Source organism: Chaetodon auriga, chromosome 11 (assembly GCF_051107435.1).
Source record: "Chaetodon auriga isolate fChaAug3 chromosome 11, fChaAug3.hap1, whole genome shotgun sequence".
Taxonomy (NCBI): Eukaryota; Metazoa; Chordata; class Actinopteri; order Chaetodontiformes; family Chaetodontidae; genus Chaetodon; species Chaetodon auriga.
In genome coordinates this window covers 20,924,596-20,941,066 of record NC_135084.1, presented here as the reverse complement: position 1 = coordinate 20,941,066, position 16,471 = coordinate 20,924,596, and the positions used below count along the sequence as shown (strand labels likewise).

Below are 16,471 nucleotides of genomic sequence, written 5' to 3'. Positions count from 1 at the left end.
AGCTTAGCATAAAGACTGAAAGCAGTGGCTAGCGTGGCTGTTTTTAAAGTTCAGGCAATCAAAGCTCATTAATTAAAACATAACATCTCACTTGTTTCATCCACACACAAAACAAAATGTAAAATGGAAAGTTGAGGTTTTACGTGGAATTGTGCGGGGTGGGACATTTTGCACTTTGGACATTCTTAGGCTAGCTGTTTCCCCCTGCTTCCAGTCTTTATGCTAAGCTAAGCTAACTGACTAATGAACAGAAGCCTGGCATTAACCGTCTCATTTAACTCTCTAAAAAAGGTGATTTCCCAAATTAATAAGTTGTGTAGTTCTTTAAGTTTAATTAGACAAACTGGTGACGATTGTGAGCTTTAGTCTGGAGTGGTTTGCATGACAGCTCCAGATTACTAACAACAACACTAACGACAATGCTAAAAACATAACTTCATGAGGTGCTGACTGTTTGTTATCTGTGTGATTCAATCATATTAAACCCACATTAACAGATGATGTTGACATGGTGGAGAAGGTTGTTTTTAGCTACAATAAACTGCTCTTTCATTTCACCAGTGACACACATGAATGACAGAATTGGTAATATTTATAAAGCAAACTTTCATTTTGAATGACACAGCCGATGGTCTTTTTGTTGGAGGTGCTGTAGGCCCCCCTCATGTGATTGGTTAAATTTTCTACCATTTTCTTTTCATTTGTTTCCAGTTTACAGTAACAGGAACAGAGCCAGATCAGTAAAACTGTTCCACTTTAAAATCTGATTTCGTGCCACTGTTTGAACGCAGCCCAGCAACAACGACATGGCATGTGGAGGGAACATTCACGCCTGTCTCAAGAGGCGAATTTCTTTCACCAACACCATAAATGTGTTGCTAAAATGGGATGTAGGTGCACTCAAACTCAGAGACAAGATTCTTAAAAGCAATATGTGGTTCTGTGCTGTAACATTTATGAACATAAAGGTCCAAATGGTGACAAAAACATAGAAAACCTGCAGCTTCAGTGAAAAGGACTCTTACAGTACTGCACCACCACTTCATGACATTAACCCTAATATTATTAAAGTCATTACCTTTGATTGCTACTGAGAAGCATGCAACACTGTGCCTTCATATTATTGCCCCTTTTCAGGCCTGCAGTGAGGAAAAACGTTAAATATCCAAATTAATGTCGCTCTGATTTGAACACAGAACTATTTTTGTGGTCAGCCCTGGAAAGCTGCCTCGTTATGAAACCCTACATATACAGTATATATATACATATATGTATGTATGTGTATATATACACAAGTTATATTGCAATGATTAGATTCTTAAGAAGAAGTTTGTTGTATGGTTGATGTAATATGCACATGCCTCTATGTTCACATGTCATGTGATGAGCAATGTAACTATTTCAAGCACAATGGGAGCTCTTTGTTATGAACCGTGACATACTATTCATAATAAATATTTTATACATACTCCACCCTGTGTGTCCTCTTTAGAGCAGCGTGTAGCATCCATTCTGACCTGTGGGAAATGTCAGTCTTTGTGCTTCAGCTCCTCAGCTCCTCTCAGAAAGTGTAACTCAGCAGGTGTATTCTCCCGCTGATCGTCTTACGTCAGATAAACCTCACAGTTTTGTGCTCATTTAAGAGGATTCCTCGCTGACCCCGCCGCTCACGCTGATCCTACTTAATGCCACTCAGGACGTGATAATCCCAAGAACAGAAATCAGCTAATGGAAACACTCACAGGCAACACCGTGCTTTTATTATTTACTGACAAAGTAGCTTTTATTGTGACGCTTTATTCACCCCATCGTGACAGACATTACAGACACGTGCAGGTAACAAACGTCAGCAGCAGTCATGACGATGATGAATCTCAGCGATGGCACCTCCGACTTAAAACTCACCAATTCTTAAATGAATCTTGGAAGCCATAGTCTGGAGCTGTTTGCTTTCCTCTCTGTGTACTGTGAATAGTAAGAGGATCAGATTGTTTTCTGAGCTCAAAAGACACAAAAAGGCACAGATAAGCTTTTTTCAAGCAGCTTCCTGTTACTACACAGAAAGTTTGTCTTTAAAAACTGGTGACAAACGAGTTATCCCCGATTGGATTACACAGTGAATTATTTATTATGATCTGAAATGTGAAAGAAAGAATGCTTTCAAGGTGGGTAACTTCACCAAAATCACCAAGATCTATTTCTACTCTGTACTCTGAACTGATCTCACTGAGTATTGTCTGCGTTATCACAGTCGGAGGTGTCTTATTCCTTTGTGCCACAGAGCTCCACTGTCGTCCAAAGAGACATCAAAGATCCATGAACATGTTCATTTTGAGCCAGCCTAACAAAACACTGTCCTGTACGGTAAATACTCAGTAGTGCACCTAATAGGTATCAATCCACAGCTGCAAATAGTCCAACAAAGGCTCCTTTTACTCCTATTTGAGAACTCTGAATCTTAAAAAGCTTAAAATACAGCTGTTTAATACTTTCTGAAAAGTTGTTTTATCAGTTGTGTTTGGATGCAGCTGATGATGTAGCTGATTTTAAATGAGTTTTAGAGCAAGTTAACCTCTTCAACATACCCCAAAACACCCACACTGTCCTGACTTGTATGCATGAGGACATGCACACAGCTGGAACAATGAAACTGTGATGACTCACTGCATAATATCCAGTGTAACACAGAAAGACGGACAGATAGTCAGAATCATGAAACTTGAAGGTTTTAATCCAAACGAGTCTTTGTAAAGTTGACGTTTTGGAGGTAAGAGGCAACATATGGACACATTCGCATTAGAAAGCTCCAGCTTGTGGGTTTGTTTTACATCCTGCCTCAAAAAAATTGCTTTCGTCTGCATTCCAGTGGATAAATGTCATCCGCCATTGTTACCGTGTTGAATTAAAAGCAGCGGTATCGTCCCTCCAAAGCTTTTTAGCGACACATCTACTAATATTAGTGACATTCTACTTTACCTGTCCAATTACATCTGTAGAGGAAACAATGACATCGATCAGCCGTCTCTGCCTACACGGAGGACGAAAGTAAATACGAAATTAGCATTTCTCCAGCTCACTGAGTCATATAACCAAGACTGATTCAGGGTCCATATTTTCTTTTACCGTTTCTTAGAATAACAGTAATTCAGTGAAGCTTATTGGGTAAAAAACTTCACACTCATTCTATCACAGTTTATCTGCACTTAAATGCCCAAAGTACAGGAAACTGTCTCCTCACAAACAATCAACACTGATTCTTTAAGTCTTAGCTTGCAGTCAGGTCTGTCGGCTCTTGCAGGTCGTGAAAAGTGGCCGCTCAGCTGCACCTCAGCCAGGTTTGGACAGGCTCTGTGGCTGCGAGCCAGGTCAGCCACAGAGACTCTGGCTGGTGAGGACAAGGCTCTGGACTCAGCAGGTCGGTCTGATTGTCCGGTAGCAGTGATTCTCGCTCCGATACAAAGTCAAGGTGACTCATGGTGGGTGAGACGTCCACTCAAGTCCAATCTGAGCAAAGCAGTAGAGGAAAGCCAGCATAGGTGGGGCCACGGTAGACCAGCCTGAGATGGAAGGAAAGACAGGATACTCATTCGTTTCATTTTAATGGGATTACATAGTGGACTCACAACAGATTCAGTCCTTATTTTCTCCGTTTATTCTATAAATACTGATGATTTAAACCTAAACTCAGCTAACTTGCTCTGTCCTGATGCGTCTCAAAGTGACGACAACAAAGACTTGCATTCTTCTACAGGAGCTAGAGAGGAGGCAGTAGCGGTTGCAGTACTTTGGTCAATTCTCTCTGCTGTACTGTGTCGTGTTATGGTTATTCTCTTTTTCTATTTATAGCTGCTTCTTAGAGGGTTGAGCAGGCAGGTAAAGACAGCTGTCTGCACCTCCCCTCCAACTGGCTTGTCTCCAGGTTATCTCGCTAACCTGCACCTGCACACACAATGCTTTTCAATGGTCTATTCTCTCCTATTCATGTCAAAATCTAATTCACATACACACGGGCTGCTTTGTGCACAGCTGTACTGTCAGTTTCCTGTCGGCGGAAGAGAATGGTTATATGGGCGAAGGCTGGAAAAGACGTATTCTGATGATGCACGACATAAAACTTTGACATGCAGGAAAAAAATTTCTGTTTGCATTTGTCTTTAAAAAGAGCTTTGATGATGCTTCCAGTAAACACCAGGTAATCGTTAATGTTAGTTTAATCACGTTTCACAAAATGTGGACCAGTTTCATGCGCACTTTCGAAATGCATTAATAAGATCTAAATTAATCATTCAAAGTCTTTTAAGGGCACCAGGAGCAAGCCTTGCCAAGACGAGCCAAGACGTCCCAGCGTTCTGTCTTTGCAGGTATGTAAATTTCATTAACACCCTCAGTGTGAAACATATTCTCCAACCAGTCGTCCAGCTTTGACTCAAACTAACATAGTGAGACGCAGAAGTTCAAGGCTGCCCACACCACTAGCCAAGTGTGTCAGATACTACTTGCAACTTTGGAAGGAACAGAGTTGTTTCCAGGCTCTAAAGAAAACTACTAAGCTTTGGCAAAGAGATGGAGAGTGGAAAAGTGAAATGAGTAACCTATTTCCACCAGTTGCATGCTACTCCAATCACCCAGTGCTGTAATTACACCAGATTCTTTTGCCACTTGATTAACTGAGTGCTTCGAGTTCAGATGAGGTGAAAGTCCATTTCCAGAGAGGCGACTCAAAGCTAAATATGAGGCTGATTAGTGATCAGAAGGACTGCGCCTCTCGGGAAAGGAACGACTCATCTGTGGGTTAGCATATGATCAAACGTGAGCTTTTTGTCGCCATGCTCATGTCACTAAGGATGACAATGACTCCACCACTTTGGTCCAGTCTTCAGGCCATCATCAGGCCAAACCTTTAACTAGTCCGATACTTTGTTTTATGACTAAATACCTGCAAAACTAATGAAATCCCAAAACCTAAACCTGTAAAATATCATCATGTTAAGATAAGGTAAGAGTATAAAAATAAGAAATATTGCCAAAAGTAAAATACACACATCTATCTATCTATCTATCTATCTATCTATCTATCTATCTATCTATCTATATCTACATATATATGTTGCATAGGATACGTGATACATGTATGCACAGGCTAAATTGCACAGATGTAATGATACTAACATATGACATAAATAATGTTATCATTGTCCCTGTGAGCACACTTCATTCATCCTCAATCAACCTATACGACTATAGACAGAGTGTGATTAGGAATTTGTTTTCTTATTAGAGAGGTCACATTACAATTATGTGACTGTCTGCTGCAGGAAAAATCCCAGACAAGCTGCTTTAAAAACATTGATCTTATGTTAATGAAGTGAACCACAACTCTCCCTCTGAGGTTCACTGTGCCAACACAAGAAACAGGTTTTCTGCTGGATGCATTATTATACAGTGTTTTACTTTACAGTAGAGAAACACAAGCACTCAGTGAAAGCAACACAATTATTACAAGGTTTGTTCAACGGTCTATTTACAGATGCTAAGGCAGCGTCAGGCAGTGCCATTTTTATTTTTAGTTTTTTAATGGTCCAAATGAATCACCACGGAAGCAAACTGAGATTCTCAGTTTAGTTTCTGGTTCTTATTCTGAATAATTCACAGCAGAAATGGTATTTTCAAACACACTGCTCTTATTTTTAGGTTGCTGTTAACTTATTTACACCAAGTCTACAGTGCTGTGTGTGGGAAAGGGGTCAGGAGTGCTAGAAGAAGCATAATGTTACGCACAAATTGCTGTGAGCCTGCCAGACTTCCAACAATTTCCTACTGTCGCAAAGCTGAACTGGTGACTTAAAAGAGCCTAAGCAGTGTTACTTTTATAATGTCTTATTTCTAATCCATAATGATGACTGTTAGTACGTGTATTTTTACATATCCGCAACGCCAATGAAAGAGTGGAAAACAATATAGAGGCAAGCAGAAAAGAGTACAAAGCAGCTGCTCACCAACAAAGACCTGCTCTATTCACACGTTCTCATTACATTACACAGGGTTGGTACTGAGGAGCTGGCAGGGTGAAGTCAGTCTCGCGTCCAGGCCAACTGACACATACATGACTTCATGGTATCAGTGCATGTGTGAAAGGGGGCTTGAGTTACCTTTGGTGTTGCACATTGTTTAGATTTTCCTAACCGTGGACTTACAGTTCAAATTCCTCTGGTTTCCAGAGATGTGTCTAATTAAAGCATCGCTCATAGGGACGAACCCACAGAGCATTATCACCCGACTCTGCAGCCTTTCTCAGCTCTGCAGGGCGTTCTAGCGACTTTCAGCTCACCGTTTTGGTTTTACGGCCTGTACTTTTCTTGTTCTGATGCAGTCGCACAGCTCTCATCATCAGTGTTTCCAGTAAAAAAACTCTGATAAACAGACTGTACACCACCTGCTCAGCACCTAACAGCAGACAGACCAAGGCAGCGACTAGCTGGTGGAGCATTTAGCCACTAAAGAGCCAGATATTTCCAACAGGAGTCGGTGAAGACAAAGAAAGAGCAACAGATAGAGTGATATTTGTGGGGTGGCCAGAGACACAACTTTAAATAAACGCTAATGTTGATCTGTGTCTGCTGGATGAGTAAATAGCCATCTGTTTGCTAAGACCATACTCCTGACTTCACAAGATAATGTCACTGCTGTGTTTACAGCTTGTTTCGCTGCCCCTGAGTGGCCCAAACAAAACAACGACTGCTGCCGTAAAAATTGGTGACATTAGGATCTTATTTCAGCATTAATGAGCAGTTCCTGTTAATAAATTACACCATGACGTCTCAGAACTGAGCTGAGCTCTCAGCGCTGACTCTGTGCCCAGCCCAGCGGCGAGTGCAGCTCGGACTGCTTATCATGAGTAGGAACACTTCAGGAGGGCCTGCCAGCTTGCTTTAGGTACCAAATGAGCCAAATAAAGACACAGAGAGCAAAACAGGAACTGGCACAACTATGAGGCAGATGTCTATTTGGGGGAGTTTGCCCATGCAGATGCATAAAATGCTCCAGTATAACCAGCCCCTCTGCATCCACTGAAATACTGCTAGATATACAGACCTACAGAACAGCAGCATTTTCAATCATTTTATCATATCTTATTCATGATTTTATTTTCCGCCTATGTGAGTTGGCCTCTCTCTGTCACTTTAGACGTATGGCACTATCTTTAGCTGCTGTCACCTCTGGAGGAGAATGCGAAATGTCCTGCAATGCAACTAAGCTGTCAAATTAAAAGACCACTTGGCAGATTCTCCCCAAACAAATTTATAAATGCCAGCTGAAACAATCCTGCAAAATAAAAAGGCACACGCGGATCCTAGTGAGCGAGTGTTGTGGAAGGTAATTTACCTTGAATGAAGACACGCTTCCAGAAGATTCTGCCAACATGTATCCCCCCGAGGAACACCAGATTAGAGAGGATGAGCATGGCAGTGGAGAAGGCAGAGAGGAGGGCAATGCAGCGTCTTTCCATCACCACAGAGAAATTCTGCTCCTGGAAAAACAGCAAATGAACACAAGAGATTTTCAGCATAAATCTGACAAACAAAGAACAGAGGAGCACCTGGCACTAATGAACTGTGTGACCGTTAACTAGGAGGATTACACAGTATGTCATCACACTTCAGAAATATTTGTTCCCAAAAGCTGGAGGCCAAAGAAGCAAGAATGGCCTGAATGTCTCTACGGTTAATGTATTGGAAATTGACTTTTACTCACATTAGTGTTCGCTGTTAACTGTAAACGCCAATTAGATGTGACAGGGTCCAACCAGTTTGTCTCCTGTCTGTACTTACTGTAGCAGCTCCAGGCATTATCTCTTATTAAATCAGATTACATGACCCCTTTATTTCTAACTACAGCCAAGACGCCATCATGTCCACACATCTTAACTAAAAGGAGTTATGCCCATATACAATTTTAATCTCATTTAACCTGATGTTTTTACTGGATTTCTCACTTACAACAATGGAGTGAATCAAGGATGAGGCTAAAAGAGACTTCAGGCCATTTTCCACCAGAACTCCAGCCCAGTTCATCAGGGCCCAGTACTGTAAGTAGTCATGGCCGCCATGCCAGAGGCAGACGAATCCGAACGCAAGGCCAGTGGACAACATTTTGTAAAGATGGCCGTGCCGTGAACCTCCCAGTGGCACATAGATGTATCTGGAATATGAGCACATAACATGATCAAATGCAATCAGGGTTAATAGAATTCTTTAAAAGTAGATTATAACCTGCCCAGCAGAAAGAAAACAGTAAATAAGTGGTGATCTTCAGTGAGGGCAGGACACAGATTAACTGCAGCCAGTAAAGAGTGCTGATATGAAACAAAGGGAGGCTGAAAATGCACAAAATGCACCGATGAATTGTTCAGCCTGCCACATTAATTATCATGTCTCATTCATTGATTTTTAATCAAATAAATGTTGTTCTGACATCCAGTGCAAAAACAGAAGCACTCCAGGGAATATCAGTCCGTCTGAGCTGTTAATAATTCTGCAACTGGGTTAATGATTCCAAAGTGATTTCTGTGATTCACACCAAACCCTTGACACTTTCTACATCAATTTGGCTTTTTTTCATTACTGGAGCTGACTCTATCCTCTAGGTTCGGTTGGCTAGGTCTGATTTCAACATTTTGGTTTAAACATCAAGGATACAAAGAACATTTTTCAGATAACACTTCATACGATAGCACACTTGCTGTGAATAATATCCCACCAATCAGTGAAGAAAGTGGTGCACGGCGTGAAGACAAATGATCTCAGATACTGTGAGAACCTCGTCCGTCCCAGAGGTACCGACGGTCTCAACATGCTACATCACTCCAACACACTTAGAAACAAACATCACGTTCTGTGTAGCGGTGCTGAGCTGGGAACTAATTATCTCAGCCACCCTGTGGCTAATCAATGTTCCTGAAAGATGAGCCAGCATTTTCTGAGCCTTAAATAGAGTGGCCAGCTTGGCCATACAGGAGGATGAAAGTAGGTGCGAGAACAGATGGAGAGGAACCTGAGTGTTAGAGCAGGAGCAAACTGAATGCCTAAACATACTGAGCACCTATCCATCTACTTAAATCATTTAGATGTGGATGGATTCTAAACAGATGTTAATCAAGATCTGATCATTTTTAGATACACATTAATACCTTGAATAATCAGTGTGTTGTGCAACGCCTGGATACTGAAAGCAGATTTTGCAAACAACACGCACACAAGCTTTCTAGGCCGACACTGACAACTATTTTGGCTGGTTTCTGTGCTCTTATGGAGACACATCAGATGTTAAATGCTGACCACCGTGCCCCCTGACCCCATCCATGCCCCCACTTAATATTTACAACTAATTTTCTCCAGGATCTGGACTCAAACGCTCCCTCTCATATGTAGCTGTAATAACTCAATAAAACAGCCGGTAAGAGCTTTTTGTTGGCCGATAACAGAGAACCTGAGACACGGTGGAAACAGACAGGAAAAGCGTAATGGAATGGCGAAGAATGAGCCACTTAGCTGCCCAGGGAGACGAGGTGTCAGTGAGCCGTGCAGAGCACATCATTTAACACCTACGCACTCATCTAGCGCTCTTCAGACAATTTCAACAGAATTTCAGAACTGCATTAAAACCTCTTTAAAAGCACTTTCACAGGGAGGAACGTCGGGGCATTGTGTCGTGGGTATCATTTTGCATCTGCAGCAGGAGAATTGCAAGTGATGCCATTAAGCAGGAGAAAACCATTTCCATTGGGCACAGATTAAAATGGAAACTTGCATTTGTAATTTAAATCCGAGGATCTTTAGTAAATTAATTGGAGCCACTTTAACCGTCTCATGTGCCATACTCCTTTCTAAACTCGTCTTTAACGTGTGGAAAGCAGATGTATGTGTCAAACGTCAAACAGTCAACACAGAAATTAATTAGCAAACAAAAACCATGACGAGGGGACCTTCTCACAGAGTATCACAGCTATCTTTTCTGACAACTGTGCAACTGTGGTGTTGCCTTAACGTAGCAAAACGCGTCTAGCAAGCGGACCATAAACCCCCAATAGGCTGCATTCAGCCGAGTGTGCATCATTAAAAGCAGACAAACTAATAATGTGCGTTGTCCAAAGTACAAGTGAGCAGACACATAATGCTCCCATTACATATGCACATATTAAACAAGGAGGCATTTCTCCAGGGTGCGGGAACAGCAACACAACAGAAGAACTATTCACCAACAACATGCAACCTCATAATCATGAGAAAGCCTACATGCAAATGCAGTATCCTTGTCTATTATGATGAAGCATGCAGGCAGGCAGCTAGAGAATGGCACCTTTTTTTTTTTTAGGTTATTCAAGTTCAATGCCCTGCAGGAAGTGAGTCTTTACAGGAAGTGTGCAATAAATAACAGATACAGTATGATTAAACACATGCAAAAATATCAGGCAGTAAAATCTAAAGATAGATACTGAGTAAAGATATATATAATATATAGGTAGAAAGACAGAAAACATAACTTAGATAAGACAGGACAGGCAGATAACACAGATTAGATAGAAAGACATTCTAATATAAGAGTGGTTATTTGATTTAGTTGACATTTCACAATTTTAGTAAGCATTAACATCTGAATTAGTCCATCCAGCGCTCATGAAGTGCCTCTTACCTGATGAGCCATCGATACAGACCCTCGTCAAAGTGCCTGAGAGTGAGCAAAGAAAAAAAGCATATCTGAGTCACAAATTTACATAATAATATAGCACTGAGCAAGAAACACCTGAGCACTGGGCTTCACATAAACTGAGGCATGTGCAGTATGTATGATGCATGTGTGTCTCTTTGTCACTGAGAAGATTAGATTCAGGCTTTTTTTTCCACCCTGCCTATAAACTGGGGCTGTTTCGTCAATGATGTGCGTGGACAGCTTTATGCATTCCATCAATGTAGTCAACATTGGCGAGCTCAGCACACGCCGGCTGGGATTGGAGTGCATCGGTGTCAGCACATTGGTCAATCTCGTCTACAGCCGGTGCATTTTGATTGCAAAGCCAAACACGCAGTTTTCCATCTCAGCTACATGTGCTCTAAATTCAGAGGGCGTTTTCTTGTTGTTTTACTCCATTTACACTTAGGAACAGAGCAGTTTAGCTATGAGGAAGTGGCATAAAACACTGTGACACTCTACTTTTTAGGAAAGCAGATTTGACTTGCTGTCCAAGCGTGCTTTTTTTATCATATATTATGAGGTTTGCATTTAATTTCATGTCTGTTCTGTCTCAACCTCATTCATTCACTCAGTGGTGTATTAGATGCACTCAACTAAAACACATGCAGTCTAATACAACACTCCTACAATAAATCCTACCCTCACGAAGGTAATAATGTTCTAATTTCACCGTACAGTTGAATCAACATGCTAAAGCAGTTTTAACAAACACTGATTATAACCGTCATGAGGGGAGGATTTAATGAGTGCTGCATTAGACCGAATACCTGATAATCAGATGCCAGGAGTGGTGTGCATCCCGGAGGATCTCAGAGCTAAATGATACACACATTTGACAACAATATTCACCACTGCATAAACTTCAATGTCCTGACATATTTTTCACAGCAGTGGAAACTTTGGCCTTTTTCTATTTGAAGACTTGCAGATTAAGCTGGTTTATCCCTGTGTAAGAAGCACTGCAATGTGTGTGTTCGTTAACTTGAGCAATTGTGACCCCTTCAGCATAAACCGGGCATAGTCTTCTCCTCTGCTTTGTACCTTAAGTGCGAACTGAATGCAGCAATCACCATATTTCTTTTATAATGTCCAGTCTTTGCAGAGGTAGGTGTGTGTGTAAGTCTCCAGAAAATGAATGTAAGTCTATGTAATGATGGAGACAAGACTGTGTGTGTGCGTGTGTCTATTTACTCATGCTAACCATCACTGGCTTAACTTGAAAAAAGTAAAATTCTCTTTTATACTATTACGGTGGTTGGTGTTATACGTATACTGATAACTGCATGTGTCAGATCCCTTTGAAAACTCATTTCTAACTTCTATTTGGTTTTCTTTCATGATTTACTCTGTTGTCTTGGTAATGGTGCTTCTAACCGGTTTTTCGTCCAGAAAACACAAACAACACACAGCCTGTAAATGTAGTGATGCTCCCAGTGAACAAACCATTTCAGCTTGAGCTTGAAAGAATGATATAATGTCCCTGGTGCAGAGGTGACCTGTAGCTCTGATTGCCAGTAATGACAGAAGATGAGACAATTCACTGTGACCAGTCTTATTGCCCAAGCACAGTGAGCACTTAAGGCACTTGACCTTAAATGTACCTTTTCCTCAAGGATATCAGGGATGCTACAGTTTCCAGTCACTGAAGTGTTAAAGCTGTATCTATGTCGGCGGTGTTGCCTGGAGTCGTTATGATCTTACCTCCACATCCCTGTGAAACTGTACATGATGCTGACACAACGAGGAAGCTTTGGGGGGACGAGTTTATCCAAAGTGGCCAGCATGGATGGAAGGCCAAACAGCACCAGATACTTCACATAGAAGAACTGGACAAGGGCCAAGGCCAGGCCACCTGTGACAGGCGGAAAGGGAGATTTCTAAACTAATTTTTCTTAATTCAAGGATTAAAACAAGTTTGTTACTTTCCAAAAAGATTTTTCCTGTTAGAAATCAAGTAAATAAGATAAGATACAACTTTATACATCCCTCATATACCAAATACCTGACAGACACCAATTCTGTCCTTTTATTGAAATATAAACAAAACTACACTACAGATCATGATGACTGGATTATGAATCAAGGCCAATGAGTGAGTCCTTAATCAGCACATCTGATGTCGTGTTCGAACCAACTAAATCCTTTGGGGGCAACATGTTTTTCAAATTCTACATCTTGAAAACACATTCAGCATGTTTCTGAAGCGGCAAGGAAATATTAAAGCTGTAGCTCAATCTTATACTGAGAGTCCAAAAATACACACAGTATGAAGACTTACCCAAGGCCCAAGGAGGAAGGATTTCTAAGTATGTCTCATTAGACTGGATGGAGTGCATGTACATGACATGGATCATGTATTCCGCCATGCACCACCATAGGAGGATCCGTCCTGATCTGAGCACCAGGTAACTAAAAGCAGATTCGTCCCTGTCACTCTCCTCAGCAGGCCTCCGCATCTGCAGCAGAGAGCGAGCATGTTGTTAAGAGTGGCCGGCTGAATCAGAAGAACGCCAGAAGAATAAATACCAGGTTATAAAGATATGCAGCGAAGTTGGGAATGAAAACTTGCAGGCATAATAAAAGATGCAGCAGTGGTCAATCAATAAATGGTAACCATTTCTCCAAATTCAATACTATAAGCAGCCCTCCACAACAAAACGAAAGAGGCCATTTTAGACTTAAACTGCAGTTTAATCCAGCAGCTGGCTTTATAGGCTCCCTTACCTGCTCAAAATAGTCTTTGTATGTGATAATGGGTCCATTGTAGAAAAAGGGATGATAGAAGGTGTATGAAAACAACCAACAGAGCTGCACAACTACACCCGGGTCGAGAGGGCACCAGCAGTGCTCCAGGCTGAAGCTGATGAAGCGTAGACCGCAGACAGCAACACTGAAGAGGAGCAGATAGTACTCCTCCTCTGTCTGATACCAGCCTCTCTGCGTGAAACAGAGGGGAGGCCAATTATTTTCAGGACACATTCATGAGGAACCCTTATGTTAATCGTGACAGTTTGACGCTTAAGTCAGAAAAGCTTTTATTTAAGACGTGACACAGATCCAAATGAGAACGCCTGCAGATTACAGCAGATTTAATCAACTGGTTAAGAAAACATGTCAACACATACTAATAAACATATGCTTAAGATGTCTTCCTAATGAGGTCTGTTTAACAGCATCCGGATCATCACTGCGCTTGACGTCGGGCTTCAAAACGGAGCTCAACTGTACGCGTGTGTGTGGAGGGCGAACACAGGAGGGAAAGAGGTAGATTTATAAAAGCATGCACAGGTCTGTCAGATCTTCTTCACTTATTAAATTCACATTTCTCACCATTTTGACTGGAGCAGAGTTGTCTGGCTGTAACCATGCTGTCAGATATTGTGCAGTTAAAAGGTGCCTTTAGATCACAAATTTATATCCTAAATGTAGTGAAATACTGAGAGGCAGCATCCATAATAACCAATCAATTTAGAAATTAATGGTATTGAGTTCTTAAACTCATTAAAACTGAATTTCAATATGTTATTTGGTCTGTAATTAATTAATTTTAGCATTGTGTTGTATTAAAGAAATGGCAGTCTGGTAAAATCTCACCTTGCTGTGATTATTCTTTCATTTTTGAGAGTCTGAGGTCTATCAGCAAGCCTTCTGCCTCTCTGGCAGCTACTTTCAAATACTTGTAAGAAGACACTGAGCTTCTTCCCATCTTCTAATCCTCAGGAAATAGAAAAAATAAGCCGCTTGATATGTATGCTTTCATTTAATTCACTCAGCATTTATCTTGTGGTGCGGCAACAGATTCAAATGTACAAACCAAAAAACTTTTCAAATGTGTCTCTTTACCGAGCGCCATATTTTTCACTTGATGAAGACGTCCCCTCCAAAAATCAGAAACATGCATATTCCAGGTGATACAACCCACCTGGATCTTTTGAAGCGGTTGGATGTGAAGCGTGGAGAGCAGCAGCAGGTTACAGGCCCATGACAGAGCAGGTGTTCGCAGTCGGGCCACTGAAAAGGAGAGGCCCAAATGAACCAGCAGCACACTCACACCTTTAATCCCCAGCACACTGCAGGCTGCCAAGAAGCCGTATACTGTGAGTGCTGGCACCCTAAGCTGTTGACAAAACGTCAAAAATGTGTTGAATTAAAACATCTCACACCTAAGAGCAATACTACACTCAGCAGTACTTTAGCTGCCAGCAGCTTCCTACCTTGGGGTAAAAGATGCTGGTCAATCTCGATACCACGCCATGACCGATCAGAGTCCACAGCAAAGACTTCTTGGCCCACTCAGTCCAGAAACTCCACTCAAAGTCTGATGGGTCCTGACAAAAACAACTAACTTCACCACAGCTTTAAAACACACTGAAAGGCTGCTGACAAGAGGCTTTGAATGGTCAAAATATGTTCAGGGCCCTTATTGGTATATAGGACTGTACATTATGGACACAACAAACTGTGTTTTCAGCGAGATGCACCATGATGTTAGTTCAGATGAGGCTTTTAACCAGCATTTTCAACACTGAATTTACCCTTTTAAAACCCTCCAGAAGGCCTTTTTCCAAGTGGAACTCCTTCTGTAATCCTGCTTCATGCTCTGAGATACAAAACAGGAAAACAACTTAATTTTTCTTTACTTTTTCCTCTTAATTCATTGAACCAACATGCTGATATCTGTCTATCTACCGTACCTTTGGAGAACCTGTGCAGTTGGTAGAAAGAGTACAGATGAGAGCCAAAGGAAAGCACCCAGTAAACCAGGATCTCTGCCCATGGCAGGGGTGCCAGCGGGGCCTTTGGTTTAGATGTCATCAGGCAGAGTCACTGTGCTGTGTACACCTACAACATGGTGAGTCAATTAACGGTAAAAAGATCATGGGATTCAGAAGTCATTTGACTTATTTGTCACAGATATTCTGGATTCAAAACGTACTTTCACACTTCATAAACCGCTAAATGGGGAGCTGATGTTGACAGAGGCAGTGAATGGCAACGGAGGCTTGTCTAAATTTAATGTTATGTATTATTTTCATCCTAATTACTGAAGTTAGCATCGTGACATTGTGTTAAACCGTTAGCAAATAGCATAGCAAATCACTGTCGTTGCTAGGTAACAATGCGCCCAGAGGCTGCTGACGATGACGTAGTTAGATCAGCCGAGGAAAGTAACGTTAACCTGATGTTAGCTACTCTCACCAAACCAGCTAACGTTAACGTTAATTAGCATCGTCTTGGCACTTGAGACAACGACGAGAAAAGTAATACCAAATCGGCGTGTAACGTTACAAGTTTTCCTGCTTATTTGGCCATGTTAAATTTCCAGTTAGGTCAGCCGAAAACTTCCGTAAGCTATCCTGCTCGAATGGTAGTTAGCTAACGTTAGCTAAGATAGCTAATCACCTGGAAAAGTTGCAGCGTTACCTAATAGTATTGTGCTGGTGTCCATTGCGATGTTGTAAACAGTAGACTGCACTGTCCGATAGGACCTGGACCGCAGGGACATAACGCTAGTACCAACATTCAAAGGTAATGAATTCTTCTTCTTTATCCTTGTTTCATTCATGATGTCTGGCAAGCAACTTTTAAGAACATGGCCGCCCCCAACTGTGTTGGAGTGGCTCGTCAGTTTATGCTAGGAGAACCTCCTGTGCTTGGTGGGGTTAGGATTTTAGCCCGAGCAGGAAATTAACAAAGTTAACTAATTGTAATGAATTACTTT

At 41.5% G+C, this 16,471-nt stretch overlaps 1 protein-coding gene across 2 annotated transcripts; it reads right to left on the bottom strand.

Moving 5' to 3' along the window:
* Window positions 1-1,745: 1,745 nt before the first annotated feature.
* Window positions 1,746-16,305, bottom strand: hhat (hedgehog acyltransferase). Of its 2 annotated transcripts, none has more exons than XM_076743690.1 (12): window positions 16,174-16,305; window positions 15,444-15,591; window positions 15,285-15,349; window positions 14,964-15,077; window positions 14,672-14,866; window positions 13,474-13,686; window positions 13,028-13,205; window positions 12,451-12,601; window positions 10,690-10,725; window positions 7,998-8,199; window positions 7,384-7,528; window positions 1,746-3,557 (listed from the first exon to the last, which is right to left on the bottom strand). In XM_076743690.1, the coding sequence occupies exons 2-12, from the start codon at window positions 15,562-15,564 to the stop codon at window positions 3,472-3,474; spliced, it is 1,506 nt and encodes a 501-aa protein (XP_076599805.1). In that variant the 5' UTR covers window positions 15,565-15,591; window positions 16,174-16,305; the 3' UTR covers window positions 1,746-3,471. The 2 variants fall into 2 exon arrangements, with proteins under 2 accessions (XP_076599805.1, XP_076599806.1); XM_076743691.1 differs by having other exon boundaries at window positions 16,153-16,235.
* Between the last annotated feature and the right edge of the window lie 166 nt (window positions 16,306-16,471).